This window comes from Branchiostoma belcheri, unplaced genomic scaffold, assembly GCF_001625305.1.
Source record: "Branchiostoma belcheri isolate BF01 breed outbred unplaced genomic scaffold, Haploidv18h27 scaffold57, whole genome shotgun sequence".
Taxonomy (NCBI): domain Eukaryota; kingdom Metazoa; phylum Chordata; class Leptocardii; order Amphioxiformes; family Branchiostomatidae; genus Branchiostoma; species Branchiostoma belcheri.
The window spans coordinates 741,448-757,105 of NW_017804209.1; the positions used below are offsets into that span (position 1 = coordinate 741,448).

At 40.2% G+C, this 15,658-nt stretch overlaps 1 protein-coding gene across 2 annotated transcripts in view; it reads left to right on the forward strand.

Moving 5' to 3' along the window:
- LOC109481686 (fatty acyl-CoA reductase 1-like) overlaps positions 1-8,787 on the forward strand; it is a 19,289-nt gene extending 10,502 nt beyond the window's left edge. For both annotated transcript variants that reach the window (XM_019784273.1, XM_019784274.1), the window contains exons 5-14: positions 1,788-1,894; positions 3,238-3,415; positions 3,969-4,013; positions 4,587-4,705; positions 5,251-5,318; positions 5,771-5,858; positions 6,533-6,622; positions 7,208-7,337; positions 7,810-7,937; positions 8,398-8,787. In XM_019784273.1, the coding sequence (XP_019639832.1) occupies positions 1,788-1,894; positions 3,238-3,415; positions 3,969-4,013; positions 4,587-4,705; positions 5,251-5,318; positions 5,771-5,858; positions 6,533-6,622; positions 7,208-7,337; positions 7,810-7,937; positions 8,398-8,551 (1,107 nt within the window). In that variant the 3' untranslated portion in view covers positions 8,552-8,787. The remainder of the gene's footprint in view (positions 1-1,787; positions 1,895-3,237; positions 3,416-3,968; positions 4,014-4,586; positions 4,706-5,250; positions 5,319-5,770; positions 5,859-6,532; positions 6,623-7,207; positions 7,338-7,809; positions 7,938-8,397) is intronic.
- The last annotated feature ends 6,871 nt before the right edge of the window (positions 8,788-15,658 follow it).

Sequence of the window (15,658 nt, forward strand, 5' to 3'; positions counted from 1 at the left end):
CAAATTGGATGGCACCCAGGCTAATATGAATCCTCATAGGCTGACATTTTATTTCTATAGTATGAAAGACAGTTGGCTGTATGAAGAACTACAAATGTGTAATTGGTTAGTCTTGGCCTGTACATACATACACGAATCTGGTAGTTTCCTGGTGTAACCATGCAACATGGCCGACAATACTTACGTTACAGTCACATGAGTACCATGATTACAGTGTTTTATATTCAGGACATTCATGTTTGCAACCCTAATGCATTAGATTATCACTAGTGGAACCTTTTTTTCCTGTGATGCTGTTGTCAATTGTCTGCTCCTCTCACTTCGCTGCTTCCTCTTTGCTCTCTGCTGCCCGACTTGTGAAGTGGGGACATCTGGCATCTTTCGGGTGAACTGCAGCTGGATCCCCTCCACACAGTTTGACGCATGTTTGGCCTTATGGGTACCCCCGTTTTTCAAGTGGTTTGGTCCGCTAGTAGTGTGCACTGTTTAATTTCAATGCTTGGGAAACAAAAGATACTTTTTCTTTTCAGATTTTAACACCACTAACAAGCCTAAAACTTGTTGACTTCAAATTTTTTAATGTGTTTGTCTTATATCCTTAACCCTTGTCCTGCGGAGCCCATATATATATGGGTTGCACATACAGTACCATCTATATAGTGCCCTGTATATGTACGATTTGGGGGTGTTTCTCGTGCAACGCATCACACCGCAGCGAAACGCAACGAATGCGGAAGTAACTACGCCACCGCGGGCCAAAAAAAGTCAAGGGTCTGTGACCTGATTAAGACATGAAATTATTTGAAAATATTATGTAAAAATTGCCAGCAGGACAAGGGTTAATACAAAGTTAAAGATTGACTGTGTAGATTGACTTTAACACAGTCTAGCCCCTTGAGCGAACGTACAAACACAATATCACCTGACCGTGTTTAGAGTTAAAACTTTAGATCCACCACAAAAGTTCTCTCACCTAGAGCCTTTTGACCAGTCACTCTGGTCTTCCTCAGTATATAGACTGACCCACTGAGGCTTCTTTGAAGTGTGACGTCAACACTGGGTCAAAGGTATCTGGTAGACAATGTCTACTGAGGAAGACCAGAGTGACTGGTGGAAAGCTCTAGGTGACAGAACTTTTTGTGTTGGATCTAAAGTTTTAACTCTAAACACGTTAACCAACACAGATGAACCTTCATGATAGTACAATATCACTTGCCTGCTTCACTTCACAGGACACCTCTCTCACCTGCATGTCCTTCTTTCCCCACTCTACTCATCCTTCCTTCCTTCCAGGGACCAGCATGTCTAAGACGACTGCCAAGATACCCAGAGTCGTTCCTTAAAGTGTCTGGATAAGAAAGAGCATGTCTTGAATGAATGGACCAGTCCTAACCATGTTTAACTACACATACTACATACATTTAATAGCATAATGGCATTGTAAAACTATTTTTCACTAGTAATAAGATGTGGTTGCTGAGTGACTATTCATGGACCAAAATTGGATTCTTGTGATTTGTTGATTTTATAATTGGAATATGATGCAAAAAGTGTACTTAAAATTATAAGTATACTTAAAAGTATAAGTATACTTAAAAGTATAAGTATACTTGAAAGACAACAAAATGCACAAAAATGTATGAAAAAAAATTCTTTGTCTTTGAATTTCTTTTAGCGATCTGTCAAACATTTGTCTTTCAAAGGTCCCTCAGCTGTTTCAGAATGTTACTGAGTGTCTCAGTGTCTTACCAACCTGATGAAACTGTTGTTTCTGCTATGTTCCCCAGGCGTTTATCCACGTGTCCACTGCCTATGCCTACTGTAACAGACAGTTTATAGAGGAGATCGTCTACCCTCCCCGCGTTCATCCACAGAAGCTGCTCGACTGTATAGAGTGAGTATGCTGGTGTTTTTTTTTATATTTACTCCATGGTTCAACACAAAACAATGCTCACGAGAGCCACTAAAATGTTATGGGTTACTGTACAGCCAGTGAGGACAGATGTTTGTTGACCTTCGACTTGAAAAGTTTAAGGACTTATACCTGAGTGTATGGGAAACAATCACGTGATAGCTTATTCTATAGTGACAATTTGTTCTAGGAAAGAAGGTTTTAGTGTGGAACTTCCTCCTAAGAGGTGGAGAATGGAGGAAGAAAGCTGTGTCTTGCCCTCTTCACATTGGTACCAAACAGTGATTGTCATCCAAACAACTGTTAACCAATGCATATAGTAAATGTTGAACATGACGTAATGCAAAACAAACCAAGAAACGGGATAAAAATGTCAGATCTAGACATTTGAGAAAGCATTCACTATCTATAGTTAGCCTTCATCAGTACCCCAGAACTGACACCTCATGCCTTATCATTGGTTATTGATCATTATTGATAGTTATTGATGATTACTAATTATTGATCCCCAAATGGATGGATGACGACATGGCATGACAGTCGACGATCACCCCTGACCTTGTGCGAGACCACCCCAACACTGTAGCTACATCATTGATAATTATTGATAATTATCGATAATTACTGATAATTATTGATCCCCCAGATGGATGGATGAAGACATGGTGTCGAGGATAACCCCTGACCTTGTGCGAGACCACCCCAACACTGTAGCTATATCATACATAATTATTGATCGTTACCGGTATCAATGATTATTGATTATTGATCCCCCAGATGGATGGATGATGACATGGTGTCGACGATAACCCCTGACCTTGTGCGAGACCACCCCAACACTGTAGCTATATCATACATAATTATTGATAGTTATTGATCACTGATGATTATTGATAATTATCGATAATTACTGATAATTATTGATTATTGATCCCCCAGATGGATGGATGACGACACGGTGTCCACGATCACCCCAGACCTTGTGCGAGACCACCCCAACACTGTAGCTATATCATTGATGATTATTGATAATTATCGATAATTACTGATAATTATTGATCCCCCAGATGGATGGATGAAGACATGGTGTCCACGATCACCCCTGACCTTGTGCGTGACCACCCCAACACTGTAGCTATGTCATTGATGATTATTGATAGTTATTGATAATTATTGATAGTTATTGATCCCCCAGATGGATGGATGATGACATGGTGTCGACGATCACCCCTGACCTTGTGCGAGACCACCCCAACACTGTAGCTATATCATTGATAATTATTGATAATTATCGATAATTATTATTGATTATTTCTTCCCCCCAGATGGATGGATGATGACATGGTGTCCACGATCACCCCTGACCTTGTGCGAGACCACCCCAACACGTACACCTTCTCCAAGGGCATCGCTGAGAACCTGCTGTTGGAGCAGCGAGGTCACGTGCCGCTCGCCATCATACGACCCTCGATAGTCACAGCTACATGGAGGGAACCTCTGCCCGTACGTGTTTCTCTGTTGTCTGTTTCATGTGACAGATAAATTGATGTAAATCAGCTGCAGCCCTATGATGGGAGTATCAGTAAAGTTGTTGTAACCATGGTAAATATGTTCTTGTATAGGACTGTACATGTTCAGCCCTACAGCTTTGACTGAACAGTCCTATACATATATGTATATGCGAATGATGGTGTATGCCACATAGGGTACATATGTAAGTACAGACTGTGTAAGGTTTGATCCACCCACACTAAGTATGCTGTGTAAGACCACACTGTAAGGTTAGTACCACTCACACCAAAAGTACCACAGTGCTCTTTTCAATAAATGGTGTAGGATCTTTGAGGTTCGTATGGCTCTTCTCAAACATAAGCTTTATGTTCCATTCCTTGTCAAAGCTTGATTTTACCAGAGTCAAGTGAGGAAATAGGTGCAAGTTTGTCAAAGTTTATCTGTTGTTCATCCAGGAGGCTTCTCTAAAGTTCTGAATCATAAGTGTTATGATCATTGTAACTTAAGGTTGTGAATCTTCAATTTTGTTGCCATTTCTTCCCAGGGTTGGGTGGACAACTTCAACGGACCAACAGGAATCTTCATCGCTGTAAGTTGCCTTCTTTTTACAGTAATTTCTAGTTCCTACTTCTAAGGTTGAGGCTAGTTGTATCAGCTCCATCCAGTCAAGAAGGCTGTTTCAGCTTTTCTGGGTGAACACTGCAGCTTCAGAAGATTAGAATGGGTGGGATTGTTATGGCATTGACATCAAGCTGACATCATTGTAGAAAGTTCACCATCCTGCATTCATGTTTGCCACAACTTATTATATATATTAAGTAACTAATCTAAGCTATCAGATTCTTTTCCAGCATTTACCACTGTCACAATGAACTAGAAAGGAGAATTTAAATACATATTGACTTGTGACAACCCCTACATGCTATACATAGGGATATATATTAAAGACTGTATGGATATTAGAAACTCCTCCAACGATTGTATAAGTTGATACCTATCTCATACTAGCCACCCACTTTTGTATCAGATTAGCCTGATGAAAATGTAGTTTATATGAACTTACTTAAATTAGTAGATGCCATACTTTGTACACTGTACAACTGTTCCGCAATAATGTTCATAATTATTATTTTGTAACAATGCATAACTGTATCTGTTTCAGATTGGAAAGGGAATATTGCGGACCATGCACGGAGATCCTGAGGCGAAAGCCGACATTGTTCCTGTTGACGTGCCCATTAACCTGATGATCGCTGCTGCCTGGTACATCGCTGTCAAGGGGTTAGTTAGCATCAGACAAAACTCACTACCACTACCTGTGTGTGTGTTCTGTTTTCAGTGTGCCTGTTTGTTTGTGTTCCTATAATCACGGACAATCACTGCTAAAATGTTAGGTGAATGGTCCAAGAAAAGGTTACATGTATATCATTTCCTGTATTCAGTTTCTTGCAGTTAAAGCATGCCAGTGGGATGTTATTACCTCCATGGAAAATGGAGGTATTGTTTTTGGTGTGTGTGTGTGTGTGTGTGTGTGTGTGTGTGTGTGTCTGTCTGTGTGTCTGTATGTCTGTCAACAAGAATTAGAATCAGCAAGAAATTCACAATAAATAAAAGAAACAATTTGAACAAAAAAAAACTTAATGAAATATTTCACAGACTGAGAGGAAATATTGACGATTTTGTATTAGATCATTTCTTGAACAGATTTGTTGTACAACTGGTTTGCTTGCTCTCGTAACCTGGCCATTTGACCAGCTGACTAGATGACTAACCAGTTTATGTCCAGTGACTTCCCAGGCTGACATGTTTGTACTTTTTCCCTGCAGGTCAGGAGAAACTCAGATCTACAACTGCACCACCGGAAACATCAACCCTTACTGCTGGGGACAAATAGGTCAGTACATGTATATAGGGAAAATCACTCTTTATTGAGGCCCTCTTTCCAGTAGATACTCAGGTTGGGAGTTTGAATCCCAGCTGATGTCGCTCACCCGACATGCACGCTACTGTTTAGGATCGCAGTCCTTAGGACGGGACGTTAAGCCGCGGTCCACTGTTCATTGTGCTCGTCGAAAAGAGCTAGGGGAATTTCCCCAGTACAATGAACCTGTAAATACTGTACATAGCGTCTGTCTTCTCTGTCACGACCAGTGGAAGATTAGCTCTTCAGTGAGCTAAACTGGCTCGAGATCACTTTCACTTTCCAGTAGACGACGACCATATTGTACAGCAACAAAATAGGATTTGTGTGACCATTGATTTCAAAATTAGATATGATGTAAATGTAGCACATCTTGAGGGCTACTATGTACATAATTATTAATTGTTTTCCCCTTTCTTCTACAGCGACAAAAACCATAGACTTCTACCTGGAGAGGCCCTTAGAACAACCCTTCAGAATCCCCCCGAAAGGAGCTCAATTCACCATGCACAGGTAAGATGGCTCTAGAGGTAGATGTAATACTAAGTCGTAGTTACTCCTCTTTATCCCTTGCAAGGCATAAGGCCATGGCTTTTTCCCTTCCATCTGGGTCTGTCCTCGGCCACCTTCTTCACTGATCACCAGGACAGTCCCATAGACGCCAGGTCATCTGGCACAGTTCTTCTCCAGGTGGTTTTAGGTCGGCCTCTTTTTCTTTTCCCTTCAGGTCTCCAATTTAAGGCTGTTTTAGGAATCCTTCCGTCATCCATTCTCAATACATGGCCAAGCCATTTCAGTTTTCTAGATCTGTGATTTCTATAGAAAGTCTTTTACAACCAGTTTTTGTTATAGACTGAGGTAATGTAATATTATGTCTTAAATTGTTAGTCTTTGGTAAACTGGAAGGTCAACATGAGTCTGTACCCCAGTACACATACTTTCAAGTTTTGAAGAACAATACAATGTAGTTAAAGATTCAAGTTTTTCTTTCAACTATTCTTCATGATGTGCTCTTACCAAAATTTCACATAAAAATGTCAGACAGAGAATGATGATACTGTATATGTATGTGAGCTGAAGATTTAAAAGAAAAAAGTCTGTTTGCTTAAAATCATATTATCTATATTTATGGTACACTGTCATGTATGTTGTATTTGACACCTGCAACCTTTGACTTTTGACCCCAGATGGTGGCATGAACTTTGGGTCCCGATTACCCACCTCATCCCAGCGTATATCAGTGACGTACTGTTCAGGGCAATGGGCAAGAAACCCAGGTAAGAAGGATAGGGTAGGGGATTTCTGTATTTTTGTTTAAGGAAGGTGCAAAGTGTAGTAAAAAGAGTAGTTATTTAAAGAATAAAGAGACCACTTCTAGGAACTAAACTAAGTTCATGTTACTGGAACAGCATCTCTTTGATGTCCCCAAAGTCCTCAGGCACCCATATGTACCACCTTAAGTCAGAAACATCAATGCTGGAGACAATCTGGACAACTGACGATGTACATTGTATACTATCATTTATCACTCTGGTCTTCCTCAGTAGACTAACCCATTGAAGCTTGTCACGTGGCTTCTTTGAAGTGTGACATCTGGTAGGCGATGTCGGCCCCCGTCGCGGTTGAGTGAAGGGTGATGGGTCCTGGATGTACATGGCCTCCTTCACCCCTCTCAAGAAATACTGTGTCCAATATTCTCACAATGTCCAGTGAAACAAAATGTCCATTGAACAAGACTATTTCCTGAGAAGGGTAAAAAAAAACTTACAAAGTTTACCAGTCAAGAGGATTGCTATTGTGCCAGTGTTGTGTATCTGGAAGCTACACATGATATCATTGACCCCCCTATTTTCTGGCAATAGAATGGTCCGTCTGTACGACAAGCTGCACAAGTCCCTGGAGAGTTTGGACTGGTTCACTTGCAGGGGGTGGGACTGGTCCAACACCAACGTCATCAAGCTGCAGCGGCAACTCAGCCAGGAGGACAGGAAGGTGGGAAGGAATGAATGAATGAAAGAATGAAGGAAGGAAGGAAGGAATGAGTGAATGAATGAATGAATGAATGAATGAATGAATGAATGAATGAACGAACGAACGAACGAACGAACGAACGAACGAACGAACGAATGAATGAATGAAGAAATGGATGAACAGGTGCTTTGTTGTAATACATTCAATACATAGATTCTGGATTACATAGAATTGAATTGTATTTCAAGTTTTGTTTGTTTTTCAGCACTTGTAGTTAAAATTTCTAGAGTGTTAGGCATGACAGCTTGAGCAGCTAATGGCAGATAGAACTGTCTGGAGGGAGAGAGTTAACTCGGTCCGTGCAAGATGCCTGACATGATGATGATGATGATAGGCATGGCATAGTTTGTAGATCACTAGTGGTATTACATGAACAAAGCTGTTCCATTCTGAATCTAATGTACAGACCATTTTCCCCACATTATTTCTGCAGTTGTTTAATTTTGACGTGTCTGCAATTGACTGGGACCAGTACATGGAGAATTACCTGATCGGAGCCAAGCGCTACGTGCTGAAAGAAGACGTCGGTAGGATCCCCGAATGTCGGAGATACATACAAAGGTCTGTTGGTTATTTATCTACTTATTAATTTCATCGTTGAGGTAACCCCTTCATCCTACAGAATCTGACTTCCAAGGTGTCAGCATCTCTGTGTATAAAGATTGGGTTTTGGTGTATCTGTTTGTGTGACGTGTTTGCTTGACTGTGTTTGAGGTCAATGACTTGGACCAGGCATATTACTGCATCAAAGTAAGAAACAAAACATTAAATCAGGGCCTTTTCTTGTCTCCTCTCTTCATAGATATCTGCCATCCACCTTCCGGCATGGCAACAGACATCTTTGCCCATTTCTGCATGTTGACCACTGTCTGAAGGCAACAAAATTTCTTTCTTTTTTTACCAAAACCAGGCGAAAATTAGTCCGTGGGCTGATGTCATCCATAGAAATTACTTGCTGTGGCCTAAACATTAAGCATTTACTTTGCAAAATAGTTCACGCTCGTGTTTGTGTCCCCTCCAGAGTGACGCGTATCCAGTACGTGCTGAAGTTCATCGCCGTGGTGATCGCCTGGCGCGTCCTGATTGGCCGGTCCCGAGCCGCGCGGAACGTGTGGTTCGTCCTGATTGGTCAGCTTCTCCGGTTACTCAACGCACTCAAGCTCTGGCAGCACTGACGCTAGCTTGTAAGAGTTAGTCAGCGCGTCGGCAGAACGTACTGCACCGGCGCGAAACCCGTAATCAGGCGTAGAAATACCTTTTTAAATACGACGTCTTTATTGGTTTTCCAACCGCAAACATACATATGCAGGGAAAGACACAAGTCTCCCTGAATTGGGTAGTTTGTTACAATCAACACATAATACAATACAATCGATGAACAATAAACAGTAGTAAAATGCAGCATAAAGATGCATGCAGACTGCAGATGGGTATTTCTCACACTGCCCGTTATGTATTGTACATAATATAGCACTTCGGCAGAATGTCTCATATAAGGTTGTATTCGTTATAAGGTTAACGTCCCGTCTGTAGTTTCCAAATGTTACTGTCTGCAACAGGCAAAATTCTGATGCAACATTGACCAAACATCCAACGAAAACCATGAAAAATTAGGGTTTTGCACAGACACAGTACGTTCTGCTGACGTGCTCTGCTAGTGCTGCGTGTGCGGCTCTTAAAGGGGCTCCGTGTAAGATTTGGGCTATGGCACACTCATACTGAAAATAGCAGAACTGAAAGTATCAAAACCCCCTTTTATAACCTCTTTTGGGACATAATAATTTTGCATCACTGTTATCTATTTCTGGCATTTATGGAAAATGCAATTTGCTCAAAAGTAGGTGGCGCTGGGTCCAAACTTTTTTGGTGGCACCAAAAAATAAGCTTGGTATAGACAGTGATATTGCTGACAGCTCTGGCCCATGTTAGAAAATTGCTGCTCTTAAACGCCTTTTTTTGTACAGTGCAATATGGCGTCACAATTTCACTATTTAATTAAAATGCAGTACTGTAAGCATGCCCGTAGCCAGGATTTTGAATGGGGGGTTCTTCCCACTGCTTGAGGGGACCTCGAGCGCGGTAGGTGAGAGGTTCGTAGGGGGGTCCGTGGGCATGCTCCCCCTGAAAATTTTGAAAAATTAACCTTCTGAAATGGCATTTCCTGCATTTTTGAGAGGATTTCTTTTTACTACAATTTTTCTACAATTCCAGCCCTGCTGGTGATATGAATCAGTCGATGTTTTAAAGAAAAATCTTGGACCTTTAGATAAAAAGTGGACCAAAAAGTGGACCTTTGAGCCTTGTGGGGGATTCGTCCCAACCCCCAAACCCCTACCCTGGTTGATTGATCTTACCCATAATATATGACAATATATTAAGAAAATTGACGTCGGACATTGTCCAAATGCTACAAAGAGCCTCTCTAAAGCCTGGCTAGAATTAATAACTACAGTAAAACTGTGACAGTGCATCGTTTAGTAGATCAGATCAGCCCAAGGCTTCCAAAATTGTAACATAGATGTGGTCAAGCGTAAAAAATTTAGTATAGATACAAATGTAAGTCAAAATGTGTAAAATTCTGATTCGAGCATCAAGGGAACTGTGCGATATCTGTTTAGACTTGTCTGGAATAGATACAAGCAATCAGGCCACACTGATTCATTTTGTTGGTTCTCGGACATTTGAAATAAAAATGTATGAAGAGGACAAGTTATATAGAGGAAATCTGGCATCTGACTATGTTGTAGCCTGGGTGCCAGGCTGTTTCCAGGGCCTACACAGGCCAGCTCCTCGGCTCCAGGGCCAACATGCTAGCCTGGGTGCCAGACTGTTTCCAGGGCCTACACAGGCCAGCTCCTTGGCTCCAGGGCCAACATGCTAGCCTGGGTGCCAGACTGTTTCCAGGGCCTACACAGGTCAGCTCCTCGGCTCCAGGGCCAACATGCTAGCCTGGTGCCAGACTGTTTCCAAGGCCTACACAGGCCAGTTCCTTGGCTCCAGGGCCAACATTTGCCCAAGAAAATTATACTACCCCCACCCCCCTCCCCCAGTTAGACCGTCGTCTACATGTACATTCTGACTAACTCTGGGCCTAGCGTTCTATAGGTCTGGCATCCAGGCTAGCTATATCTATTCCCTAAAACCATTTTGAGGTACAAACTTTCTCAGACCCTGTTTTCTTATCAATCTTCCAGTCTAGAATTCCAAGAACCAACAAATTGACTAGGTGTGGCCTAAGGTAGAGGGATAAGGGATAGGTGAGAATGTGTAGATGTACAATGAAGCCTGTGCATAAAATGCAGTACAGCGCAGTAAGCCGTCACTGGTTGTTTGAAATTGCGCCAAATGAGATTATTCTGTGTGCAGTGTGTTAGTTTAGGTGGCCCCTTTTCACTAGATGACAAAGGCTAAATAATCATTGTGCAACCAAAATTTAATTTGTGTGACCCTTATTTAGTTTCAATTTTTTTTTGCATTTCAAATTTATTCGTCTTACCAGTAGACCACACTCAGGTCTGTGGCCTGTTTTGGGATAGGATGCAAGACGCAAAAGTAATTATTTAGAAAGACAAAACCACAAATATTGAAAAAATCATTAGTTATGAAAATCATTAGTTATGAAAATCGATGTGCAATTTGTCAAATCTTTGGTTGTTCAGTAGTCTGAGCCTTTAGTAGAAAAAGGGGTAAATGTATGACGGTAGTAAGGCCACACCGACTTAATTTTATGGATGACATCCTCTGAAGACCCCCAAACTAGTGCGCGCGGGCGAATAAAAAAAATCCGGTCCAAAATAAAAATGCTACAAAACCACAGGAATACAAAGCTGGTATTGTAAATTTGCAGCAGTACATAGCGATGTATGCATGCCGGCTTTTTTCGGAATAATAAGAAGAATTGGCACTGTATGTATGTTCTTGAGTCGTGGAGCTTCGGCAGCCTGGGTGCCATCCTCCAGAGTTACCACTGGCTCTGTATTGTCGCTAACTACCATGGACTACCCAGGCCTAGAGCCAGGCCAGAGCCACAGAGGAGGTAATCTTTTTTTTTTAGATCAGTGCGTGCAGATGTCATCCATAGAATTAAATTGGTGTGGCCTAAAGGGGCTAAATGTATGTTGGCTGCTTCCCACATGTATACACAGAACGGGAAAAAGGCGTACAAGCTTGTAAAACATGTCCTTGTTAGGCTGAGTGGGACTAATTAGGCCAAAAGGTTGTCATGTAAGAGCTTGTGTAACATATTCTTGTTATAGGCAAATTGCCGACTGTGCTTTTCTGGACATTTCGTTCAACGTTGAAGATCAAGTACCCACACGCAAATGTGAGATTTGCAGAAATTTTTTGAGATTGAAAAAAAGCTGCCCTTTTTCAATATATGTACAGGCTGTATATGATACAGGAAAACAAAATTAAGGAAGTCTTATAGAATTTATCTTTGTTATAGATCAACAGTGTTTTAACTTTGCAATATCATTCTGCAATGTTATGATGTACACTTGGAACGGGAGCTATCAATAATTGTAATGTGTTTTAATAGAGTTAAAACTTTTATGTTAGATCCAACACAAAAAGTTCTCTCACCTAGAGCTTTCGACCAGTCACTCTGGTCTTCCTCAGTAGACTGACCCAGTGAGGCTTGTCACGTGGCTTCTTTGAAGTGTGACGTCAACACTGGGTCAAAGGTATCCGGTAGACGATGTCTACTGAGGCAGACCAGTCAGAGTGACTGGTCGAAAGCTCTAAGCGAGAGAACTTTTTTTTTGTGATGGATCTAAAGTTCTAACTCTAAACATGTAACTACCAACACAGATGAACTTTCATGATAATAATTGTAATACTATGTTGTTTTGTCTTCATCCCCATCAAACCAAGTTTTTTTTTTTTGTCCTCAGTAAGGAATTGAATTTGCAGAGAAGTCTATATATTTAAAAGAAGTACACTGTTTACCAGTAGGTAGGTTTGTGTATTGTCATGTAATTGTGTTTTATTTAAGAAATTCCAGCAATGATTGTAATAACATATCCTCATTCCATATTCCAACAGTCTCGTGTAATGTAGATTAGTCTAATAGTCATCATCATAGCTATGTTTGGTATGTAACAGTAGATGTCATACATTTTGTATGTTTTACTCCATGCAGTAATTGTGCAATAGAGATTATTATTTAGGGAAAAATTATTTCAGGCCGAATAACAAATGATTGTAAATATTGAGGGCACACACAAAATTTTTGGTTTGCAACAAACTGAAGCTTGAGCGGTCTAATTTGAAATATTGTCACACAAATTTGAAATATTTTCTTCATACTGCTTGCAGATAATTTGATAAAACTTGTAATAGGGTAGTAGCTTTAAATGTGATAGCTGGTAAGAATAACTTAACGTAAAAGGCAAAACTGTACATGTAGTTCTATTTATCTTGAGCAAAATGAGGAGTATTTTGTGTAAGATAATTTTGCATGTTTATTTGGAGCTTTTGGACACTCTGGGTTAACTTGGAGCTGACTACAGTATATTTGATATGCTATTTAAATGTACAGTGTTTAAGGCAAAATATAATCAGGGCAAAGTTGCAGTACGTACATTTACATTATGGACTCCTTTCATTGCCACTGTACAATGTCATGTAAAAGCACAGTACATGGGCTCGAAAGCATCCCTCATGCATTTTTCAGCATTATCTATGAAGTTTGTTTAACACATATCAGTTTTAGACATATAAATGGAAACATATTTTCAGCTTTATCTATGAATTTTATGTTTAACACATATCAGTTTTAAACATATAAATGGAAAAAAAAAACTAGTCTTCCGATTCAGAAAAGCTTAGCTGTGCCCTGTATTTTCCAACATTCTGACAGTATAGCTTTGATATAGAGTGTCTACAAACGTTGTCTCTATTTGCATTTCGTTGAATCATAGTGGTAGGAAGTTTCAACCATCAAAAGATGTTCACTCATACAATGTACAGACTCTCTCAAATAACCGCTATTGACTGTCTACAGCTCGAATAGCAGAATACAAGAAAAGTTAGAAAATTGCTGGTGTCGATACAAAAGTTCTGTGTATGCTCGATCTACAATTCACGAAATGCAAATAGAGATACCAACATGGTAGTCGAAACTTGTTGGCTTTATTGGTGTAGAAAGGGAATGAAAATGCTCTGTTGTTTAGCAGCTACTTGTACATGTATGTATAACTGTATGTACAGATTCTATATTTTGTTGATGGCAGAAATTGAAAACCAGCAAAGCTGTAAGGCAAGTATTTAATAGTGTGGTGCTATGCAAATGTGCTCGAAATCTCCCTGCACCCAATGTGAAGTGTGTATGGTCTCTTGTCTATGCAAAGTCTAGTGTTATGTGAGTGAAGTCGCCTTGGTGAAATACATGCTTTGCTATGGCAGAAAGAACGTGTGCGAATGTTGCCTGTGTATTTTCTGAATGGGGCCTTTGTTTCTGGTTTGTTTCTAAAAAAAAAGTCGTGATGTAGTCAGCAAAACATCATTGAAGGACCACAAAATAGGATCAGGTTTCAAAACAACTTTAAGCCACACCACATTAATTTGTTGGTTCTCTGATTTGCCTCTTTATTTTTTTCTGATTTGCAAAAAAATAAAAATTCTGGTTCTGAATCAACTCGAAAATGCTCATCTTTGGCCCCCAACAGCTGAGGAAAGTCCTTTTCTTCCTAGATGTTACTTCTTCCATCTATCAATGCAGTGGTTTGATTAAAAGGTCAAAATTCAATTTTGAAATATCAACGCGACCTTTTGTGTTGACTTCATGGCTCCTATTGTAGCATTTGGGGCTACAATAGGATACCTAGACCTGTTTTTATTTTTTTCGCTGTCGCTTCATATTTCTGAAAAAATCCGAGAACCAACATATTAAATTGGTGCGGCCTTACCACGGGTATATATTATTACTCAACTTCTAGAGCGGCAGTTTTCACAATTTAGTACTGCCCATTGTTTCAACTATGTGTAAATGTACATGTGAGTGCCCATGGACCTAAGCCTATACAAATTTTTATGTGCATAGAACGTAACAAATGCATTCCTTTATTCCTTTATTACGATACCCTTTAGCCAAAACTGGCTAGTCTTCCAGGGTTCATACAAAGATCATACAATACAAACAACAGATGACATAGTTAAAAATACACATATGACATAAAGAGGAAATTTACATTATTACATTATGTACAAATGAAAGATACTAATTCACACTCTAATCACAGGACTCATATTGTGTGAACAGTTGGCGGATGGCTTTTTTAAAGTTTGATGTACTTGACAGTGATTTGATGTGTTGTGGTAGTTTGTTCCAAAGGTCGATTGCACGATACTGAAATGTTCTTTTTTTACTGTTTGTTTTTGGTTTGGGGAGCAAGAAACTGTTAGAAGCTGAAAATCTGGTTGAATATTTGTGGGTTGACTGGATTGGAACAAGTGAATCATATATGATTTGGGGTTCCTTACTGGATAGCACTCTGAAGAACATATTCAACGTGCTAATAACAAACTTGTCTTTGACCAAAGGCCATCCCAATTCCATGTGCATCTCCTTAACAGGTGTATCAAATGATCTAGACAACAATATTCTACAGGCTCTGTTTCGTACAACTTGCAATTTCTGGGTGTTTGAAGCAGACATATTGGATAACACTGGTAAACAGTATTGTGCAAGTGATAGAACGATTGCACAAACAACAACTTTACAGACTTCGAATGACATGGCCCATGCGTGTCTACGCACAAGCGCAATGTTCCTTGATTGTTTAACAAGTATGTCATTGACATGCAAGTTCCATGTAAGGGACTGATCCATATGTAGACCGAGTAACACAGTCTCTTCCACCTGTTTGATATTTTCCGTTCCAATAACCAGGTTTAATGTGGTAGAAGGTAGAAGAGCCAGTTTACGGGGTGTGCCAAAAAGCATGCTCTTAGTCTTCAAAACATTCATGACAAGTCTGTTAATTGTTACCCATTCTGAAATCCATTACTGCTTTTAATTGATATGTGCCTGGTTAATGGGACTATAGATGGCCAGATGGTCCCTATGATCTGAAGAGGTGGTCACTACTACAGGTTTGACTAATTTCACTTGCCCCTTTATGTGTTTGTGTTGGTCTCTACCAGACTAACTACTCTGGCTATATATAGAACATTTGCCAGGGGAGTTTGGCCACCTTAATTGGGGTTTGACTGGCTGTGCGGTTAGGGGAAGAAATAAACAACTTTCCGTGGCGGGACTCTGGCCAATTTTGCTCTCC